At 40.2% G+C, this 23,598-nt stretch overlaps 2 protein-coding genes across 2 annotated transcripts in view; one reads left to right on the top strand and one right to left on the bottom strand.

Annotated features, from left to right (window-relative positions):
* Positions 1–28: 28 nt before the first annotated feature.
* Positions 29–22,041, bottom strand: LOC132774258 (histidine--tRNA ligase, cytoplasmic-like). Its single transcript, XM_060774166.2, has 14 exons — positions 21,947–22,041; positions 19,072–19,285; positions 18,423–18,506; positions 17,908–18,027; positions 11,877–11,972; positions 9,333–9,458; positions 8,963–9,070; positions 8,150–8,248; positions 7,557–7,650; positions 5,423–5,550; positions 5,104–5,346; positions 694–801; positions 287–433; positions 29–141 (listed from the first exon to the last, which is right to left on the bottom strand). Exons 2-14 carry the CDS (start codon positions 19,192–19,194, stop codon positions 85–87), a joined length of 1,533 nt encoding a protein of 510 aa, XP_060630149.2. The 5' UTR covers positions 19,195–19,285; positions 21,947–22,041; the 3' UTR covers positions 29–84.
* ZMAT2 (zinc finger matrin-type 2) overlaps positions 22,031–23,598 on the top strand; it is a 35,932-nt gene continuing 34,364 nt past the window's right edge. Inside the window, exon 1 of the mRNA XM_060774168.2 lies at positions 22,031–22,117. Within this exon, the coding sequence (XP_060630151.1) occupies positions 22,100–22,117 (18 nt within the window). The 5' untranslated portion in view covers positions 22,031–22,099. The remainder of the gene's footprint in view (positions 22,118–23,598) is intronic.

Here is a 23,598-nt window from a genome sequence, read left to right as displayed (position 1 = left end):
ACTCAAATCACTTCACCATGAACAGAAATCCATTTGAACAGCACGAAGCTGCCAATTTTATATTAAAAAATTGAAATTAAGTGTTCATTTCTGTAGTCTTCTCTTGATCTCTTCTATGAGTTTCTCTTTAGGAACATTTATCTGAAAAAGAGACAAATAATCAAATTGGAGGTTTCACAATACGATATCTAAATGCGTATCTGAGGTAAGTTATATCTAGAGAAATATTATTTCAGATTGAATGGTGTAAAGTCTCAAATCCTTTTAAAAAAAAATCAGTACCAACCTCATTCCTGGTAATTACATCTCGAAGTTTTACAACTCCATCATTCAGCTCCTGTTGTCCTAGAATGGCAACCAGAGGAATTCCTCTTTCTTCACAATATTGCAACTGCTTCAGCATTTTTGGATTTTTCTTATAAAACATCTCCGCCTGAAACAGATCCACAACAAATGGAAAGTGGAACATTCAACACTGTATGCAGAATGCAGGGATATGTGAACTTCCTCATAGTCAGCCACACTAAAACACAGGTTGATCTAATAAGATAATTTTTACCCAATATGAGATTACTGAGATTTCAGGCCTATGCGGAACATGTCGAAGTGGGTCTAGTTATTCCTTCTTGTACTTTGGGCTAAAGGAATGCTAACTTTTAGGAAGAAAACAAAACTTTGGCTTCTTTGAGTTACCTTGATGTCAGCATCCCATAGTTCAGAGATTAGCTTCATTCTTGCAGCAAGGAAGTTCTTCTGAGCAGTTGCCACCAACACTTGTGTCTCTGCTGTGCGGATCTCCTCCTTGGAGCATTTCGGAGCAGAGAAAAAAATTCAGTAAAGCAACCCTTAGCAATCAAACAGCAACTTAACTAGGTGTAATAACTCTGAGGAAAAAAGTCATCCATCAAACTCTTGCATGAGTTAATTCTGCACATTTCTTTGACTGTAGGACATGGATTGTAATCCAACACAAACATACTTTGAAATAACATACAGTTGTCTCTCTACTGATTTTTGCAGATTTGATTATTTATGGAACAATTTGAAATGTGTTCTTTAAGAATGTCAAGGTCTTCCAGTGTAACTTTATGCTTTTCAAGATCAGAGCTTTTCAAGCTTTTCATCTCAGTGACACACTTTTTAGATGTGCATCATTTCATGAAGCAGTAATTCAGTGTTACTAGCAAACCAGAGGTTAATCCAATCCCATTATGAGAAATACAGACATATACTCTTTAGTTGGAAACCGCCCTGAGACCCCTGAGGTGCAGGATATAAATAAAGTGTTGTTGTTGTTATTATTATTATACATAATTTGTAATAATAAGTCTTTTCCATTGAAAGGTAAGGAAAAGCTATTGTCCTCAACCAATTCTATCTTGGAAGAAAATCTGGTAAAACAAACATTGCAGATGGTAATTTGATCAAAATTACACCGGAGCTTTTCCATTATGTCCAGCAGCAACCTTTGACTCATATTACACCTCCATTGGTTTGTTCAGTTTTTGTCCACTATTGGTGTTCCTTGAAATGGCCCATTACACATTAATGGGACAGTTCTGGGACTATTAAGATGTGTAGGAATTTATTCAATACTATTTTCTCTTCTCCAGAAAAAAATATGCAATATTCCACACATTATCCAAATGCTTCTCAAAAAGGGTTTATATGATCTTAATGGAGCTTCTCTTATCTCTGAATACAATGCTAAATAATAATAATAGTAATAGTAGTAGTAATAATAATAATAATAATAAATGGTGTTGTTATTATTATTATTATTATTATTATTATTATTATTTAGCATTGTTATAATAAATGCTGTTATTTTAAATGGTGTATTTTAATATTTCGATAAATGTTTTTAATGTTTATGTATTGTATCCAGGCACTGAATGTTTGCCGTGTATATGCTGTGCTCCGCTCTGAGTCCCCTTCGGGGTGAGAAGGGCGGAATATAAATGTTTTTTAAAAAAATAAATAAAAATAAATAATAAATGTTGATGTTGCAATCCCAGGTGATAGCAAGATTGAAGAGAAACAATTGGAAAAGCTGACACGATATGAGGATTTAAAGATCGAACTGCAAAGACTGTGGCACAAGCCAGTGAAGGTGGTCCCAGTGGTGATCGGCCTAAAGACCTTGGCCTGCACTTAAAAACAATCGGCGCTGACAAGATTACCATATGCCAGCTGCAAAAGGCCACCTTACTGGTATCTGCACGCATTATTCGCCGATACATTACACAGTCCTAGACACTTGGGAAGTGTCCGATCAATATAACAGTCAACTGTGGACTCATCTTGTTGTGTTTCAAATAATAATAACAACAACAACAACAACAACAACAATAATAAACAACTTTATTGATATTCCGCCCTATCTCCCCGAGGGGACTCAGGGCGGATTCCAACAGACAAAAAAGCAAACATTTAATGCCTCAGTACAACAACAAATGCTAACATAATAGCCCAAAATAACCCCACATATGAAAACAATTCATAACATGACACCTATAAATTAAATAAATAAAACAAAACATAACCTATCAAAATATATCTTACATAAAAGCAAAATATAAAACATCTGCATTAATTTACAGAAGCAACGAGGGTTTACTAAGATATGTAAGTTGACTAAAACAACCAGCAGTGATTTTATTGTTACAAATTCGCAGGGTAACACAATTTATGCAGAAATAAGACATCAGCTACACTTTTGATTTTTCAGTGCCTATCTAGTTGCCTGAAGAATTGAATTTTGAATTATTGCATAGCTATTGCAACAGCAGAAGTTCTCCTTGTTTTTTTTAAATGCACATAATTCCAACTAGAAGAAAGCAGCCAAATAGGCAGACAGAATCAGTTTGCACCCATTCCTCTCTCAGCCAATGAAACTGATATAATGGAATAAAACTAAATTCCACCTAAGTATTATCACAAAAGATTATTTTTGAGAGAAAATGAAATGTCTTTATTATATTGTCAAGCATCTACTACAACACACATATACATTTTGTCCCTACATCACATTTTGACAGCGTTTCCACAGATAAATGCCCATGATTAAATGCTCTTCTATGACTGACAGATTGGCTTGGCACAAAAAGTTAATTTCTCTCTGAGCACAGCTGTTACCACCCTCCTGGTTGAAAAATAGCTTCCATGTGTATTGAACGAAACGTTCATGAATCATAACCAATCAAATATATGATTTAAAACAAGGCTCAGAAGTCTTTCGTCCTCCAGAAATCTTAGAGTTCTGACTCCACTTATCCTCCCCATTTTCTAAGTCGGCGGAGTTTCAGAGGAACAGGAATCCTGCAGTTTTTAAACTTTGACACTCAGGACTCCTTTCAGTCTGAGATATTTTGATATGGCCCTAGGCATACAAAACAGATATAAAAATCAAGCATTTACTTTTTTTTCGTGCCAGGAGCGACTTGGGAAACTGCAAGTCGCTTCTGGTGTGAGAGAATTGGCTGTCTGCAAGGACGTTGCCCAGAGGACACCTGGATGTTTTACCATCCTGTGGGAGGCTTCTCTCATTGTCCCCATATGGGAAGCTGGACTTGACAGACGGGAGCTCACCCTGTTCCCCGGATTCAAACCGCCAGCCTTTCGGTCAGCAGTCCTGCCGGCACAAGGGTCTAACCCATTGCACTACTGGAGCAATTTATCACCATTTACTAATAACAAATCAGCATTTACAAGGCTTGGTAAACAGGCTGATTTTTCTTTCTATGAAGTACTGCAAAGCCAAATCATCTTCTGATGAACCCAAATTTGTGTAAATGTCTAAAATAGCTACTAGGTGACATTCAGAAAGCTTTCACTGTTTCCAGTTTTTTGAGGATCCCTACACTGAGCCAAGGGGGCCCCATTTTGAGTCGGAACCCACAGTATAAGAGGGAGTGTTCCAAACTAAGGCCTGTGATCTGGATGCAGCCCTCCAAGTTCATTTACCTGCCCCCTACTCTAAACTTTAGACTTGGGGTCACCTTAAGTCTGAAACAACTTGAAGACACACAACAACACAAATCCTAATTAAATTGACTATCTCATCAGCTAAAAGCAGGTTCATACTTCCAATTGAAACACTGGTAAGTTTGTGTTGGTTAAAACTGTTCTTAATTTTAAATATTGTACTGTTCTTTCATATTTTTGCACTACAAATAAGATATGTGTAGTGTGCATAGGAATTTGTTCATATTTTTTTCAAACTGTAGTCCGTCTTCCCCAACAGTTTGAGGGACCATGAACCAGATCTCTGCTAAAAAAGTTTGAGGAACTCTGTTCTAGAGGCCACTGATTTCTTAGCACTTCCTTTAAAAATCTATTCACAATTAACATATGTAATCTATGAGTCAGAGCAGAGGAATGGCTATGCACTTAGAGAACAAGCAACTAAAATTTTACTCTTCTGCAGTGACTACTAAATAATTCACATCACCACCATATATATATAACAACTAGCCATCCCCTGCCATGCGTTGCTGTGGCCCAGTCTGTGTATATGTTTTGTGTGTGTATATATGTGTTTCTGTGTGTGTATATATTTGTGTATATGTGTATATATGTGTGTTTGCATAGATAGATAGATAGATAGATAGATAGATAGATGGGTGTATATGTGTGTGTGCATATGTGTGTATACGTGTGTATATATTTGTGTATTTGTGTATACATGTATATGTATACTGAATATATATGTGTGTGCTTGTATATATATGTGTGTGTATGTATGTCTATATGTGTATGTGTGCATGTGTATATGTATGTGTATATTTGTGTGTGCTTGTGTATATATGTGTGTGTATGTATGTATGTGTGCATGTGTATATGCATATGAGTGCATGTGTATATGTATATATAGTTTATTTTGGGGGGTTTTAAGTCTGTTCTGCTGATTTTTTGTGTGTTTTTAGGGGCGATGGACACTCATTGGCCTGATAAGTGTATTGTGTCCAAATTTGGTGTCAATTCGTCCAGTGGTTTTTGAGTTATGTTAATCCCACAAACGAACATTACATTTTTATTTATATAGATCAGCATACACAATCTTTAAATACGCATAGACTTCATGAAAAGAATAAACCTTACCTCTATATTTTGCTCTATGATAGAGAAGATTCTTTCAACACCAATGCTGACTCCAACACAGGGTACTTTTTGCCCCTTTGGATCAAACGATGCTACCAGCCCATCATAGCGTCCACCGCCAGCCACACTGCCCACGCAGAGAGACTTTTGAAAGTGACCATCTTGTTGGTGCAGCAAGCCGGCCTCATAGATCAGTCCAGTGTAATAGTCCAGACCACGAGCCAAGCTCAAATCTAAGGAAACCTGGGGAAATGTCCAGAAAGTGAGCAAAATCTAGTACACTCTACTCAGATAGACCTAATACAAGACCTCAGCTCACCTGATCAATGATGCCAAACAGGGTAAGGTATTCAAATAGCAATTTCATGTCCTCTAGTCCTTCCATGGCAAGCTTACTGTGTGCCAGTTTGGGATCATGAAGCAAGTTCTCAATCAGAGGAAGCCCCCCTGCAGAAAAGAAATATTTAGAGTGTGTGGGTGCTAACCAAGTTTCTAGAGTCTTGTTCCATCCAGCTGTATTTAGCACCCAGCTGCCGTTCCCTATATGAGCCTGGCCATGACTTGAAATCATCTGTTGAGGCCCTTTTTTGTCTCCCAATCCTCACAGGTACATTTGGTGGGAAAATGCAGGCAAGCTTTGTTATGGCTGCTCACAGATTTCTGAACTCCCTTCCTAGAGATGCTAAATTGCTGTATTTCTTGCTATCCTTTCATTTCAGCAGGGCTTTGGGGCCAGACTGCTCAGAAATAAAAGACCTTTCATATGCTGTCAATAATTTAATTATATTTTTAACTTTGCTGTGATGTAATTTTTTAATTTAATGTTTTATTTTTTTGTAAGTTGCTTTGAGTGGGAAAATGCAGGGTATTATTATTACTGGTATTTGTTGGAATGCTTTATTAGCGTATACTTAACTATATATGCTGATGATCGTGCCATCATTGCTAAAGCAGGGAGCTTTGAAATGGTTGAACAGAAGCTCTCCGAAGCTTTAGGTGCTCTTACTGCCTATTACAAGGAAAACCAGCTGATTTCTAATTGATCCAAAACACTGACATGTGTTTTTCATTTTAAGAACAGACAAGCCTCTTGAGCTCTGAGGATTACCTGGGAAAGGATCCCATTGGAGCACTGCAGCACACCAAAATACCTGGGAGTCACTCTGGACCATGCTATGATTTACAAAAAGCACTGCTTGAATATCAGTGGGTGTTAGAAATAATATCATACAAAAACTGACTGGCACAATCTGGGGATCACAACCTGACACAGCGAATAAGCATGCCCAGTGTGGAATACATCTCCCCACGTTAAAACAGTGGATGTGGCTCTTAATTAGACATGCCACATTATCACAGGATGTCTATACCTCACCCTAATGGAAAAATTATATTGTTTCGCTGGTATTGCACCAACTGACATCCATTGGGAAGTAGAAGCCAATAATGAAAGAACCAAGGCATTGATATCTCCAGTCCATCCTCTGTTCAGATATGAGCCATGCCTTAAATCAAGAAACAGCATTCCAAGTATCTACAGAGATACTTGCAGGAACACCTCAGCAAGCGAGAGTCCAAAAGTGGCAGGCTACAATCTGGAACCTCAACTCATGGCTGATACCGAATGAGAGGCTTCCTCCTGGGCACACAGAAGACTGGGCGACTTGGAAGTTGCTGAACAGACTGCACTCTGGCACCACGAGATGCAGAGCCAACCTTAAGAAATGGGGCTACAAAGAGGAGTCCACAACATGTGAGTGTGGAGAAGAGCAAACCACAGACCACCTATTACAATACAGTCTGAGCCCTGCCACATGCACAATGGAGGACCTTCTTAAAGCAACACCAGAGGCACTCTAAGTAGCCAGCTTCTGGTCAAAGGAAATCTAAAATGTATTTATATTTACATTTTAAATGTACTAAACATACCAAGTTTGTATGAAACTGTGACTTTTACTTCCTGTGCTGGTCTATGACTGAAATAAATTATTTGATTTGATATGCAAAATGTGATGGCAATATCATCCAACCATGATCCAGTAAAGTAGGTTGGGTTTCAACCTACAATTGTGACAATAGTGTTAAACCCATGACTAGCAATTGTGAACACAGTCACTATTTAGTCAATAGTTTGACACTGTTGCTATAGCTGTAACCTTGCCCCATCCTACTTTACCTGGCATAAGCTGCATAGGGAGGAGGGCTATTCTGCTGATGGTCAGGCCACAGTTGAATGGTGCTGCCATCGGGTTTGAGGGGTTGGACCAAGAGGATTTCCTTAATGAAGTTTTTACTCATACAGGATTCCAGCCATTATTATTATTATTAAAAACTATGGGCTAGACCACAGGAAATACCAGCAAGGAGCTATGAATGGAAATTCAGCCAAACTGGCTGTCAAGGATGAGGAAATAAGTCCTGGATTTTTACATTGTGTCTTCACTGAAACTCACCATGCAACTGAACATATTCACCAAGATGATCAACTGTCTTGGGATCAATTCCCCTCTCTTTGACCATCTCAAGTTTCACTTCTTCCCATGTCATCTTTGGAAGAAACATGGGTTAGCTCAGCATTATTTATTATTTATTTATTGCATTTCTATACCACTTGTACTTACAGTATTTCTATACCGCTTTTCTCACTCAAAACTTTTCTCACTCCTGGGGTGGGGGTGGGGGACTGAAATGGTTCACAACATAATCAGTGGCAAAATTCAATGCCTCAAATGTGTAAAATATCACATATCAAATCAACAACATATAACAATAGATTAAAATCATTAAAACTATATAACTATAACAACAATTTTAGTTCAGAGGCAATTAATTTTCTGATAAATGGTCAAATCTCTTTGGCAGCAATGCACACTAGCAAAACACTCCAAAACCAGGTAGTTATGTCAGTATATATGTAACAGGAATTACTCCACAAAGAAGTTTGCCCAAGCTTGAGGAGAGACTATCCTCTTTTTAATCAGAGCTGAGCTATGTCAGAATATAGTTCAGGCCTAAGACATCAGACTAATGTTATGCAACCATTTACCTTATCCAATTTGTCAAGGGTGGAGCAAGCACTTAGAAAGTTTTTTTCAGAAACACCACAAGCTGTAAAGATCCCATTCAAAATACGTCTGTCATTTACCTAGAGAAAAAAAATGTGCAACAGAATCATATAGAGGTTAATTAATTAATTAATTATTAATAATAATCTTTATTTATACCGCCCCACCATCTCCCCAACGGAGACTCGGGGTGGCTTATATGAGGCCAAGCCCAATCAACAAATTACAGCTAAATAAAACCAGAAACACATACAACAAACAACAACATCATAATTACATAAAACATATGAATACATTAACAATATAAGATTACAATAAATACAGTCACAGCAACAATGGGTGGCTACATGTGCGAAAAAATGATTAAAAAACTGATTAAAAACATGGGTGAGATAAAAGGAGAAGCAGGTTATTTGCGGAGGGGGGCTCATTAAAATGAGGATTGTGGAATCGAGCTTTCCCGTGGGGGACGGGACGTATACTCCAATGACAAAACGTTGAGGCTAAGCAATAGTGTGAGGTTGTATACCTACTCACCAAAGGCGCAGCGGAAGAGCCAGGTTTTAAGGTTCTTTTTAAAGGTTTCTAGGGTAGGGGCTTTCCTAATCTCTCCAGGTAATGAGTTCCAGAGTCGGGGGGCCACAGAGGAGAAAGCTCTCTCCCTTGTGCTCACCACAACAAATAAATGCACCTATTAATAGCCCCTCTTCAGTCCTTTTTTTTCCAGAGCCAACAGTTCATACAATAATACAGTAAATTCTGGCCAGCTAAGAATGAGTAACACACTCTCTTACTCTGATCAGGAACTCTCCAAACTGTAGGGCACTTAGGATCTCGTGCATGACCTTCAGACACTCTGCATCAGGAATCATGGGATCGTACTGGCCAGCAATGTCAAAGTCCTGGAGCACAAAACATGATGGTTAAAATCTCCAAAGTATAACAAAGGTGGGGTAACTGTAATAGTGAGAAAAAATTAACAAAAAACTCCCACCTCCTCGAAGGGTGAAGGGAGGTGAATCAAGAGATTCAGTAGAATGCTCCAACCCTTTGGTCATTTCAGGTACAGAGCCCTCTGCTCAGGTTCTAAGGGTAAAGACATGTACAGCACTCTCTTTCTCAATCTCTTCCCCATTGGAAAATAAGCGGACCACAAAAACTTACACACTGGCAGAACTCTCTGTAGCGCCCTCTAGCCATGGTTGGGCTGTCACGCCTGTAGACTTTGCCAATCTGGTAACGCTTAAAATGGGTAATTTTGTTCATAGCCAAATAACGCGCAAATGGCACCTGGAAAATCTTTGTTAAGAAAAATCGCTGGCAGCTCAGAGTGTGATGACAATCTTGTTCTGTCAGAATTCCAACGGCTGCTATTGTGTCAAGTCTACTTCATGAATAGCTGTTTCCAGTGGCTGATGGGCTATTGATATTAAATAAGTGGTTGCACGCAGTTGCAGCCATGTCTTCTGAAAGGCTGTGTAACAACCTTCTAGAAGAATGAGCAGCCAAATGCATCATTTATATTTCTCCTACATTAAAGTTAACTATAACCTTCCTTTACATGCCTCCATCTATCAGCTTGGGAATTCTGAACTTCATTACATCTGCCAGTTTTTGGGATTTCACTGAGATGATGTTAAAAGTAATCTAGACAAAGAGACAGGCTCATCTCAGAAAGAAAGACACTTCACTCTTTTCACTTCATTTATAATTTTATTGAATTATATGAATTGCCCATTGATGCTTTTTAATGCTTAGTATGCTGCTTAGAAGACAGCATTTATGTACACATACCTAACCTTGAAAACAAACTACAGAGGTCTTTTAAAAACCAGTTGAAGCAGAACAAAGTACTAAAAAACCCTAAAGACTGAGCAGGTCAGACAAACAAATGGCAGAAACCTAAAACAAAGTAAAGTCAGAGCAAGTCTGCAGACAGACCGACACAAGGTGTGGGATCTCTGGGCTGGAAACTACATTTAAAGTCCACCTGCTAACTCCATTCATTCCTCTGAGATCTGAAAACCAACTGACCACCAGTAGTAAGCTTATTAGAAATAAGCTATATCCCCCATTCTGCTTCTTTCTCTGTTGCCGCACTGCTCTAAGGATTTATATAAAGTATCCATTTATTACAATTGAAATTTAAAAAAAAATCTAAGTAAGAGCTAAGTATGGGGATTTTCCAGGTGGAAGGTCATTACTTAGAACGCAAAGTTGAACCCTCTACAGTCAAATAGTACATAATCCCTCAAAAAACTGTCCATCCTGTCTTGAAACCAGATTTTAATGAACCCTACCCTGCAGCCAATGGAACCTTTTAATAAAATCTTACCACAATATAGGAGAAGTCATTTCAGGAAGTGGTGAGTGTATGGGTGATTCTTTCAGACATTTTCACATTATCTAAACAGGGGTCCTCAAAATTTTTAAGCAGAGGCCCAGGTCACAGTCCCTCAAACTGTTGGAGGGCCAGATTATAATTTGGAAAAAAAATGAATGAATTCCTATGCATATTGCACATATGTTCTTTGTAGTCCAGAAAACACTTTAAAACAATACAATAATTAAAATGGAGAACTATTTTATAAAATAATAATAAAACTTTATTTATACCCTGCCACCATCTCCCCAAGGGACTCGGAGTGGCCAAGCCCAACAACACATCAATAAAAACAACAGGGAATAAGCAAAATAAACAATACAGTTAATATAACTCACACATAGACAATAACACACAAGGATTTTAAAACTTATGGCCGGGCCAGATGTAATAGTTAAAACTTTAAAAATAAATGCTGGACATGAACAGAGGATTTATCTAGTAGACAGAGGATGTATCTTAACAAATATAAATGTATTAGTATTTCAATGGGAAGTGTGGGCCTGCTTTTGCCTGATGAGATAGGGTTGTTGTTGTTGTGTGATTTCAAGTCATTTCAGACTTAGGTTGATCCTGAGCAAGGGCAGGTAAATGACCTTGGAGGGCCGTATCTGGCCCCCAGGCCTTAGTTTGAGGACACCTGATCTAAAGCAAAGGTGGGGAAATTGCTGTCTACTGGGTCTCTCCCTCTAGCCTGTAGCTTTGCCATAAAGTTGTCTCCCATCTGTGCTGCTTATTAGGTCTCCTGATAAGATGTTTTTAAAGGGCTTAGCTGCATGCAAAGGACATTGAGGAAACCTTGCTGGGAAGGAAGGACATCCATACCCAGCACTTCTTGAAGGAAGGACAGGAATCATATAGCCCTCCAAATGCTGTTGGGATATAAGACCCATACCCATAGTCAACAGTGTTGAAGACTTTTGGACATTTTAGTTAATTGATACCTGGAGAACTGTATCATGTCCCCAGGCCACTTAGGGCTGTCAAATTCAACACTAGACCCTTGAATTATGACCAGAGACAGACAAGTTAACATTGTAATTTTGAGCCCCTGATTCTGTGCCCTCTAGTGACAAACTACTATTAAATGTAATTAACATTCTGCACCACTTGCAATTTTTAACTCATCTTCAGTAGCAAAGTGTATTATATTAACCAACTACTGGTAGAAACAATACAGGAATAATCTTGTTCTTGAAGAAGGGATGCAGCTGTCATATCCTAATTCCACAATCTTATTCAAAGAAGACTGTCAATGCACCCAAAGCAACCAACATCCAATGCAGCCAAGGTAAACCTATGAGGTAAAATATTTGGTAGGATACAGTCAAGTCATACCGAAGAGACAGCAACTCTCCTCCTTGATCTTTCAGATCATAGACAAGCTCTGAATCATCTTCATTGTTCTCAAATAACAATTCCTTGGATAAAAAAGAAACAAGAAATGAGAAATATTTTGACATATAAGGATGTCTGTTTAATATTGAACAGTGTGGTTATATAGCATCCTTCAGATAAAGGCTTTCTGTGTAGATGGACATAGAATGTCTGAGAAACATAAAACATGTACAGTGGAACCTCTATTTAAGAGCTTCCCAACTTAAGAGTGTTTTGAGTTAAGACCTGTCACTGAGTCTGTTTTGCTTTGACATACAAGCAACATTTTGAGTTAAGAGCTGGTGCAAGTGAGTGCCAATGTGAGAGTATGGGGCTCTGGGGCTTCAAGGGAGCAGCCTTCAAGTAAAATTGGCCCTCTGTATCCACTGATTCTCTGTCCATGGATTCAACGGCCCTTTGAAGATAATCATAAGGCTGATATAGACCTTGATGAAAATGCATGACATCCCTGGGATAAAGAGAACACAGTGAAACAATCACACTGCCACAATGAATTGGGTTTCCAGGATGAATTCAAAAAGCTTGGTTCTTCCCCTAAAAAGGATTTGGTTTTAGTTAAGTTAAATTAAAATTTTGTCCCATAGGCATGTTAAGTGTTGGATATCCCACTAAACCACACATTAAAACAAACCACACACACACACTTACTGATCTTTAAAGACAACAAAAGCACACTAGCTATTATCCCTAACCATCTGTACTTCTTCAGTATTATTGTCCCTCACACTCATCAGTAATTCTATATAACAGAGCTTGGAAACAACTACCGGTAGTTAATTAGCTTGTTAACTACTTTTTTAAAGAAAAGTAGCTTAACTAACTAGATTGCCTGGCGGACACAGAAGTTAATCCCATGCTTTAATGAGTTACTTGATTTTAGAACATTAGAATTCATTAAATCGGATGGCTCTTCTGACAGACTCAGAAAAGTAGGATGGCCTCAAGAAAAGGAGGATTAGGATTAGAAGAAATGCATCATATGTCCTTGTTGCTAGGCATGCTACTCTACTTGCTGGGCCATTGCTGCCTTGAACAATGAGAGAGAGGTGGCTCTGGAAACACTGTAAAAGAGGTTGTGGGAAGAAACAGGAGAATTAAAGAAAAAAGGAAAAAAGAGTTTCTAGAATAAAATAAAATGGGCTACAGAACTGATTTCTTTGCTTACCCCTAAACCTGTCATAGCCCTAACAAAATGTTGGGCCTTCTAGGCCAGATATATTGGTGCCTCTCATCTTCTCCCCTCTTGGCTTCAAACACACCTCCGTGCAACACATTAGCAAATAGGCAATTTTATGAACAATATTACACTGGATAATATAGAAACTGTGGTGTTGTCAGGTTTAAGAAGAAAACAATTGTCTCATTTTCCTTTGTCTTTGTTAAGATGAAGCTCTAAAATCGCATTTCTCAACCTGGGAATCAGGCCCCCTGGAAACCCGGGGGGGGGGGGGGGGAGGGTTGTGAGAGAGTTTCAGAGAGGTCGCCAAAGACCATAAAAAAACAAAGAAGGCTGAAGATCTCTCCGCCTGTCCTTCTCTTTCTTTTTGGAATCAAATGGCGAATCCTCTCACCAAAAGCCCTCTTCTACTGTGACTGGGTGGCCTCTGGGCCAAGGGGAAGGCTATTTCTGAGACTCCAAGCAAAGAGGGGAGAGCAGGTGTGCTTGGTGCATGGCAGCGTATGTGCATGTGTGGGTGAGGGAAAGTGTGAAAAGCTGGAAAGAGGCTCGCACCAGTGAGTCCCTTCAAGGCATGGGGGTTCAATGTGAGAAGTTTGGCCCAATTCTATCATTGGTGGGGTTCAGAATGCTCTTTGATTGTAGGTGAACTATAAATTCTAGCAACTACAACTCTCAAATATCAAGGTCTATTTTCCCTAAACTCCACCAGTGTTCACATTTGGACATATTGAGGATTCATGCCAAGTTTGGTCTAGATCCATCATTGTTTTGAGTCCACAGTGCTCTCTGGATGTAGGTGAACTACAACTCCAAAACTCAAGTGCATGCCCACCATACCCTTCCAGTATTTTTGATGGTCATGGGAGTTCTGTGTGACAAGTCTGGTTCAATTCCATCATTGATGGAGTTCAGCATATCAGATACTTACAGTACAATTCATATCAGTAGCAAAATGACAGTTATGAAGTAGCAATGAAAATAATTTTATGGTTGGGGGTCACCACAACATGAGGAACTGTATTAAGGGGTCACGGTATTAGGAAGATTGAGAACCATAGCTTTAGAAGAAAGATGACCAAGCCATATCTAATTTAAGAACTGTTCGGAGTCAACTGTTGCCCAGGCCTTCTGTAGGAAGGGCTACCTCTGGTATCCCTCAATCCTAAAACAGTTAGGGAAGGGCAAAACTGTCCCAATTCATTAAGATATGAGTGAGGGGGGGATTTATATTATAAAATTTTGGGAGTAGGTCTGGAGGGTTTGTTTGTTCATTTGTTCAGTCGTTTCCGACTCTTCGTGATCTCATGAACCAGTCCATGCCAGAGCTCCCTGTCGGACGTCACCACCCCCAGCTCCTTCAAGGTCAAGCCAGTCACTTCAAGGATGCCATCCATCCATATTGCCCTTGGTTGGCCCCTCTTCCTTTTGGTCTGGAGGGTATTAGGCCTCAAAAACAACTCTGAAGGTACATGTGACCACACTTCTACCTTCATCTCCATACTTTCTACTTGTTTTTCCTTCCAGAATAAAGCAAGCATGTGGTTGTGTTAGGATCCAAAGCCACAAAATGGCCCCTTTTACTCAATATCTTTTATGTAAGATTTTTTAAAGAAAGAACTAGGAATTAAGCATGGCTTTAAAGGAAACAGGGTGAACCTTTCAAACCGCTAAAGTCAATACGTGACCAATGCTTGGCATCCTTGGTTACATCAGGGCATGTGCCCTGGATTTTACAGAAACCAGGTCCCATTTATCCCCATAAAATCTTAATGACTCAAGTAAATCATAAAATGATAAAATGATAGTGTCTAAAAAGCTAGAGGAAGAAGAAGAAAAAGTTACAAATACACTATGCATCTTGCTTCCCATAAATAATGCATATCCTGCACTGGCAAGTGCTGTAAGCATTTGAACTAGCCCTGAAAGACTCCGGCTTAATGAGAAAAAACATTTTGCAGGAGAACACCAGTCCTGCATTTAAGACTAATTTGGTTAGAAAGGGAAGAAAGTCATGAACGAAGTCTTGCTTAGGTTTTTATAATCCTGCTTAACATGTTAAAAGATATATGGAGCAAAATCTGAACATGAAAAGTTAATTTTGAAAATCAAATTGTCAATGCCAAAATGCAGAATGAGAAACGTATTGATATTAATGTTAAACACTGCAATTCTTTGTTCTAATAACATTGATGTTTACTGCTGACTTTCAGAAGAGGTTATTGGATCTAGAGAATGGGACCGAGGTTCTCCTCATTGGTTTCTGAGGCATATTTTAGTACTATCATCTTTGAAGTTGTCTTCCTCCAACCTGTCACTTGTTTCAAGATCAATGTATAATATGATTGTTGGCTGAGGTTGTGGTGTACAAAACATCTTCTTTTAAAATTTATGAGGTAGTGAGACTTTTGAGAGTCACAGTGGTTTGAACACCTATGCAGCCATTGAAATCCACTGCTAACCTTGGACAAGTTACATTCTCTCAGTCTCAGAGGAAGGCAAAGGTGATATGTTTGCCTTAGGGTTGCCATCTATATAAATAAAAATGTAATGTTCGTTTGTGGGATTAACAGAACTCAAAAACCAGTGGGCGAATTGACACCAAATTTGGACAGCATACACCTAACAACCCAATGTATGTCCTTCACTCAATTTTTTTTAATTTTGTCATTTCGGAGTTGTAGTTCTTGGGATTTATAGTTCACCTACAATCAAAGAGCATTCTGAACTCCACCAATGATGGAATTGAACCAAAGGTGACACACAGGACTCCCATGAGCAACAGAAAACACTAGAAGGGTTTGGTGGGCATTGACCTTGAGTTTGGGAGTTGTAGTTCACCTATATCCAGAGAGCACTGTGGACCAAACTTGGCATGAATATTCCATATGCCCAAATATGAACACAGATGGAGTTTGGGGGAAATAGACCTTGACATTTGGCAGTTGTAGTTACTGGGATTTATAGTTCACCTACAATCAAAGAGCATTCCGAACCCCTCAAACGACAGAATTGGGGCAAATTTCCCACACAGAACCCCCATGATCAACAGAAAATACTTAAGGCCATCCAGTCCAACTGTCTTCACCAGGGCAAGAAAATCAAATCAAAGCCCTACTGACAAAGAGCCATCCAGCCAGAGATATAGATAGATAGATAGATATGATTCACACACACAGAGATATAATATACATTTGAATGGGACCCCTAAAGGAGGACAATGTTATATTGCATATTCCAGAGTAGGCAAACCAGACACTCTCCACATCCACACTGACAAAGAAACAACAAGAAACACTGTTTCCCCACAAGCATAAAGACATTACATATATTAGAAACCAACACTTTATTTTCCAAATCACCAGACTGGCCCACAGCAACGTGTGGCAGGGAATGGCTAGTAATTCATAAATTACTTGAAATCACATGGCAATTAGCATTTTAGGGCAACAAGACAGTGTAGAGCTGTGTGATGAATTTCCTCCAATCTTAATGTTGATTCTTCGTAGGCCTCCTAACTTACTGTACTGATCCTCATCCCTTAATGAAGTCTAACTAATTTGTTAAGGAATAGGTATAACAGCAGTATTATTCAGGCAATCTATGGATTTCAGCCAGATGTAGGGGAGAGGGAGAACTAACAGATTAATAATTTAACAAATCAATTATTATTTTTCCAAATAAAAATAGATGGGCAATTCATAAAAAGGAGAGTGGCAATTATGACACTGAAGTCTATGACGATAGTTGGAATTACATGGGAATATGTGGCAGAAGTAGGAGCACACCAACTCCTGCACTGTTTATCTTAACATTACAACAATTTGTGAAAAGATAACTCAAGTTTACCCAGAAAATAAATGTGTTAGGAAGTTTAGGTAAACAAGTAAGTCCTGTCACACAGTTAGGCAAACTATGTCAACAATATTGATACTGGGAACATGGTACATTTGGTCACACTTACAACACTGAGCCCACTTTTTTCAGGAGAGACTTGAGAATCTGCAAGTCACTTCTGGTGTGAGAGAATTGGCCATCTGCAAGGACGTTGCCTAGGGTGACGCCCGGATGACTGAGCCCACTAAACAACATGTCCATTGCTACACACTATTGTGGCCCAAGTACCTGATCTAGGGAGGAAACCTAAGGGGCAATGTGAGTAATAGGAGCATAAAGGGTTGAACTTTCATGGCCTGGCTGGAGAAGGGATCTATCCAACAGACATTTACTTCAGCTTGCTGATATGCTGTATTATATTGTGTTTTTAATGTACTATTTATTAATTGGTATGACTTTTTGTGTCTATTATATCTATTTAGTTCAATCCCTGCTATATTGAGTTTATTTTTATGTTTTTGCTTTGACTGTCGATTTGGTTTTTGGCATTGAATGTTTGCCATTATGGGTTATATATAAAGATTATTATTATTATTCCTTTAACAATGATTTTGGTAGATAAGATGCAATATAAATCCATGATATAGGTTTAATGTAAAAAGACGTGCACTTCTCATGAAGACAACCATGCCTCATTTCCCAATCCTAATACACTTAACTGGAACCAAATAGCATTAATATCAATGGAGTCAAAACAACAGGCATTTACTTCGGTTTCACTCCTGGACACAGTTAAGTTGCTATGGTTCTGTTGAAATCAATAAAACTAAAACAGCCTTTGTGTAGAATTTCAGCCTTTAGCAGAAAAAGACTCTAGAAATGTGAAGCTCTTGTCAGACAAAAAGGCCACTAGCACTTCCAAAATAATACTGATCCATCCTCACCTTCCGCTCGAACACAGGGGTGTCTATCGTCACAGCTCCATGGCGCTTGAAGCAGCTGATAATGGTGGCAAAGATATTTTCACGGATGGCCATCTGCTTTGGACTGAAATCCCTGGTGCCCTGAAAGTCCACACCGAAGAAAAGATGGGGGTTTAGAAGAGATGTTTCTTTAAAAAAAGAAACGCTTGATGAAAACTACACAGCTGAAATAGTAACAGCAGCCAACAGCTGAAGGGCTTCCAGATGCTTCAATTGTTTAATACTAAGCATTTGATTCTGTGCCAAAAAATCTTCTAACGAGAATCAAGTACTGCTAAAAATAATAGAAAATGATTGGAAGAGAGGGGAAAATTGAAAAAGCAGTAGATTAAGCTAATGGGGTAAAGGGGCTGAGTGCTCTATAAGATCATCTGGAAGGATGATGGTACGGCTTGTTCCGTTAAAGGAAGTACCAGAGTTAAGCAGTGCTCGAAGGGGACTCTGGAAGAGGAAGCAGAACACAGATGGGCTATTACCTTGGGGGTTTTGAGAATTATGTTTCCTCTTCCTCCAGCATCTCTCAGCTGTGGCGATGGTTGATTTACCACATCTTCAGTCACCTGAGAGCAAAGCAAATCTGATAAAAAGGATGCCATGGCACTTTAAAGACCAACACATGTATTATAACATGGACATGCGAGTTCTTTCTGACTTCAGTGTCTACTGTGCTATCCTCAAACATGTGTACTAAATCTACTCGAAATTCTGGGTAAGACAGTATGCCTTTGATAAAGTGGGCTATAATTCCTTAATGATTAGGCTGTAATATATCTGTTAGGCTTTGATGCAGCACAGGATCATTTGTTGTTTTTGTTGCAACAGACAAATGTAATACTACATTGGAAATATGAATAACTCTTTTTTATGTTCGTTTTACAGATTTCAATTAATATAAGACAGCTGACATATCAGTGCAAAATGGTAAGGACAGATTAAGATCTCAAGAAGTCCTAAATTCTTAACATTCTAAAGGTGGCAATGTTCCAGCCCATTCCCAACCCCGCAGAAGCTTGAATAGCAGGTTAATTTGGCTTTTATTTGTAAATTTCCAAAATGCTGCTAGGAAGAAACTTCTAAACTCAAAGCTACAAGAGTTGTAGAAGAATTGTGGTAAACGAGATGCACCTTGTTCGGTAGATGGCTGGAAAGTGTCCTTTGAACCCAAAACTGCGTTGGCATAAGCTGTCTCCTATACAGAGCCTTTGTGAAAAAGCTTATCCAATACATGTCGAGGAGTTTCAACAGCATCTGCCAGCAATGTTTCCTATACTGGGCATATCAAATCTTCAGAGCAGCACAGGAGAGGAAGCCTTTGCATTCTGATCAGTGAAAGATGCATCTGTGATGTATCCAGCATGAAGAACAGAGAGAAAAAGCAAGACATAAAATCCAACAATGAGAAAACTATTTTGCAAAGTCACACAGACTAATGGCGGAGATCCTCCCATACAGCTGAATAAAATCTCACATTTTCTGCTTTGAACTGGAATACATGGCAATGTGGTTCAGATAACCCAGTTCAAAGCAGATATTGTGAAATAATCTGCCTTGATATTTTGGGTTATATGGCTGTGTGAAAAAAAATGGTTTGTTGTGGAAACAAGGATTGGTTGGAAGGCTTCATTGGATACCCCTTTTCTCCATGGTAACTCTTCTAGGAGTGAATTTCCCTTCCTGGCGGTAGATTTCTTTCACTTCCTGTTGTCTCACCTCCCCCCTCCCCGTTCTTAACAATGAGTCGTTAACGATGAGTCGGCACAAACTTTAAGATCTTCCGAGGAGGCCCTCCTTTCGCTCCAAGCACGGTTGGTTGGGACGAGAGGGCCTTCTCGGTGGTGGCCCCCACCTGTGGAATGCCCTTCCTGGAGAAATAAGACAGGCTCAATCTCTCCCCTCCTTTTGTAAGAGCCTGAAGACTTGGTGGTTTAAACAAACCTTTGAGAATAACTAGTTCTAGCTATAACCCAGATACTGTTGAAATTGGCCATATCTTTTTCTTCCAATTACCCAGGTCACTTTCTTCTATTAGGCCCTGGAAATGTATGACCATAGACTCTACCTAATTTCCTGGGCCCTCTAAAATTGCACTGGCCCGGCCTTTTAAACTTCCTTGAACAGGCAGGATTATTTTAAATATATGTGCTATTGTGGTTTTTAATGCTTATATTGTCTTGTTAATGTTATGTTTATGCTGTTTTATTTGTATGGATTGATTATGTTACTTGGAAACCGCTCTGAGTCCCCTTGGGGAGATAGAATCATAGAGTTGGAAGAGGCCTCATGGCCCATCCAGTCCAACCCCCTGCCAAGAAGCAGGAATATTGCATTCAAAGCACCCCTGACAAATGACCATCCAGCCTCTGTTTAAAGGCTTCCAAAGAAGGAGCCTCCACCACACTCCAGGGCAGAGAGTTCCATTGCTGAACAGCTCTCAGAGTCAGGAAGTTCTTTCTCATGTTCAGATGGAATCTCCTTTCTTGTAGTTTGAAGCCATTGTTTCGCATCCTAGTTTCCAGGGAAGCAGAAAACAAGCTTGCTCCCTCCTCCCTGTGACTTCCTCTCACATATTTGTACATGGCTATCATATCTCCTCTCAGCCTTCTCTTCTTCAGGCTAAACATGCCCAGCTCCTTAAGCTGCTCCTCATAGGGCTTGTTCTCCAGACCCTTGATCATTTTAGTCGCCCTGGACATATTCCAGCTTGTCAATATCTCTCTTGAATTGTGGTGCCCAGAATTGGACACAATATTCCAGGTGTGGTCTAACCAAGGTGGAATAGAGGGGTAGCATTACTTCCTTAGATCTAGACACTATGCTCCTATTGATGCAGGCCAAAATCCCATTGGCCCTTTTTTTTGTCGTCACAGCACATTGTTGGCTCATGTTTAACTTGTTGTCAATGAGAACTCCAAGCTCTTTTTCACACATACTGCTCTCGAGCGAGGCATTGTCCCCCATTCTGTATGTTTGCCTTTCGTTTTTCCTGCCAAAGTGGAGTATCTTGCATTTGTCACTGTTGAACTTCATTTTGTTAGTTTTGGCCCATCTCTCTAATCTGTCAAGATCGTTTTGACTCCTGCTCCTGTCCTCTGGAGTATTGGCTATACCTCCCAATTTGGTGTCGTCTGCAAACTTGATGATCCTGCCTTCTAACCCTTCATCTAAGTCATTAATAAAGATGGTGAACAGGACCAGGCCCAGGACGGAAATCTGTGGCACTCCGCTCGTCACTTCTTTCCAGGATGAAGAGGAAGCATTAGTGCGCACCCTCTGGGTTCGTCTATTTAACCAATTACAGATCCACCTCACCGTAGTTTTGACAAGCCCACATTGGACTAGTTTGTTTGCCAGAAGGTCGTGGGGGACCTTGTCGAAGGCCTTACTGAAATCCAGGTACTGAAATCCACGGCATTCACTGCATCTACCCAGCTTGTAACTCTATCGAAGAAAGAGATCAGATTAGTCTGGCATGACTTGTTTTTGATAAATCCATGTTGACTATTAGCGATGACTGCATTTGTTTCAAAGTGTTTGCAAACCACTTCCTTAACATTTTTTTCCAGAATCTTGCCTGGTATCGACGTGAGGCTGACCGGGTGGTAATTCTTTGGGTCATCCTTTTTTCCCTTCTTGAAGATTGGGACCACATTGGTGCTGGAACTTCTCCCATTCTCCAAGAAGATAATCCATAATATCTGCTTTGAACTGGAATATATGGCAGTGTGGACTCAGATAACCCACTTCAAAGCAAATACTGTGGGATTTTCTGCCTTGATATTCTGGGCTGTGTAGAAGGGCACCTGCCACTAGGCCTCCAGGACCTTTTGCTGCACAGACAGACTTGGGAGTTGGAGCCAGAAGCAAGGCTGTGCTTTCACTTGAAAGAGAAACACGTGAAGGCTAAAAGCTTGAAGGGTTTCTGTCTGCCTCACCCTCGAGGCAAAGCTATAAGCTTCCTTTCTGAGGCACAAACACGCTCTAAGACACGTCCTTTCCTTACCTCTCCTGAGCGAAAAGGCTTCCCAGGAAGCATAGAGAAAGCTGCAGCTTGGGTGAGGACGCTCTGGCTAGAAAGGACCAACCGGAAGTACGCTTTACGGCAGGCCCCAGTTTGCGCGACGTTTTCCGGCTTCCGGGACGCTTCACAGGCAAGATGGCGTCCGGCAGTGGGGTAAGTGGTGGACTTGATTTAGAAGGCAAGGAAGGCCTTTTCTGCCCGGTTTTCTGTCCCGAGGAGCTGTAATGGCCCTCAGGGAGAGCAGGGCGGCGGGCCTTCCGGTGTGGCTCCGCTTTTAGGCCCCCAACGGGTGCGGGAAAGGGCTCCTGGCTTCTGGGACGCCGCCGAGAGAAAGGCCCGGCTCCTCAGCGGCTTTGTATTGCACTTCTTGACTTGAGATAAGCGCTTTAAAGCCCGCACTTGACACTCCTAACACATTCTAGGGAAGGCATCTTCCGACTACGGCCTTCCCGCTGTTTGAGTCTCAATTCCCAGATGCCCTAGCCATCTTGATCAGTAGCGAGGAATTCTGGGAGTTGGAGGCCCAGAAAATGGGAGGATGTGTGTTCTAAATACTGCCTTGAATCGCCGATAGGCTGAGAAAGGCGGTATACAAGTATAGTAAAAGAAATATCTATATAAATAACAATGTAATGTTCAGGTTCTTGTGGGTTTTTTCGGGCTATATGGCCATGTTCTAGAGGCATTTTCTCCTGACGTTTCTCCTGCATCTATGGCAAGCATCCTCAGAGGTAGTGAGATCTGTTGGAGTTAGGAAAATGGGTTTATATATCTGTGGAATGACTTGGGTGAGGCAAAGAGCTCTTCTCTGCTGGAGCTAGGTGTGAATGTTTCAACTGACCGCCTTCATTAGCATTTGAAGGCCTGGCTGAGCCTTGGGGAATCTTTTGTTGAGAGGTGTTAAGATGTGCCTGGTTGTTTTCTCTCTGCTGTTTTGCTGTTGTAATTTTAGAGTTTTTTTAATACTGGTAGCCAGATTTTGTTCATTTTCATGGTCTCCTCCTTTCTGTTGAAATTGTCCACATGCTTGTGGATTTCAATGGCTTCTCTGTGTAGTCTGACATGGTGGTTGTGAGAGTGGTCCAGCATTTCTGTGTTCTCAAATAATATGCTGTGTCCAGGCTGGTTTATCAGGTGCTCTGGTGTGGCTGACTTCTCTGGCTAAAGTAGTCTGCAGTGCCTTTCATGTTCCTTGATTTGTGTTTGGGCGCTGTGTTTGGTGGTCCCTATGTAGACTTGTCTACAGCTGCATGGTATACGGTAGACTCCTGCAGAGGTGAGAGGATCCCTCTTGTCTCACCTCACTACCTCTGAGGATGCTTGCCATAGATGCAGGCGAAACGTCAGGAGAAAATGCCTCTAGAACATGGCCATATAGCCCAAACCCCCCCCCCCCCACAAGAACCTAGTGATTCCATCCATGAAAGCCTTTGACAATACAATGTAATGTTTGTTTGTGGGATTAACAGAACTCAGAAACCATTGGACGAATTGACACCAACTTTGGACACAATACACCTAACAACCCAATGTATGTCCTTCACTCATAAAAACACTGAAAAACACAGCAGAAGGGACTTAAAAAGCCCCAAAAAGCTAAATGACGAAAAGCTAAAGACAATACAGAAAAAAGG

This window comes from Anolis sagrei, chromosome 4 (assembly GCF_037176765.1).
Source record: "Anolis sagrei isolate rAnoSag1 chromosome 4, rAnoSag1.mat, whole genome shotgun sequence".
NCBI classification, from domain to species: domain Eukaryota; kingdom Metazoa; phylum Chordata; class Lepidosauria; order Squamata; family Dactyloidae; genus Anolis; species Anolis sagrei.
Note: the sequence above shows the minus strand (reverse complement) of the source record. Positions and strands in the feature narration are given on the sequence as shown.

Coding starts and splice junctions, on each gene's coding strand:
- LOC132774258 (XM_060774166.2), bottom strand. CDS start 19,194: ATGCTGTTGAAACTCCTCGACATGTATTGGATAAGCTTTTTCACAAAG. Junction 802..5,103: donor TCATAGAGCAAAATATAGAG/GTAAGGTTTATT, acceptor AAATGCTCCAAG/GAGGAGATCCGCACAGCAGA. Junction 142..286: donor ATGTAATTACCAGGAATGAG/GTTGGTACTGAT, acceptor TCTCTTTTTCAG/ATAAATGTTCCTAAAGAGAA.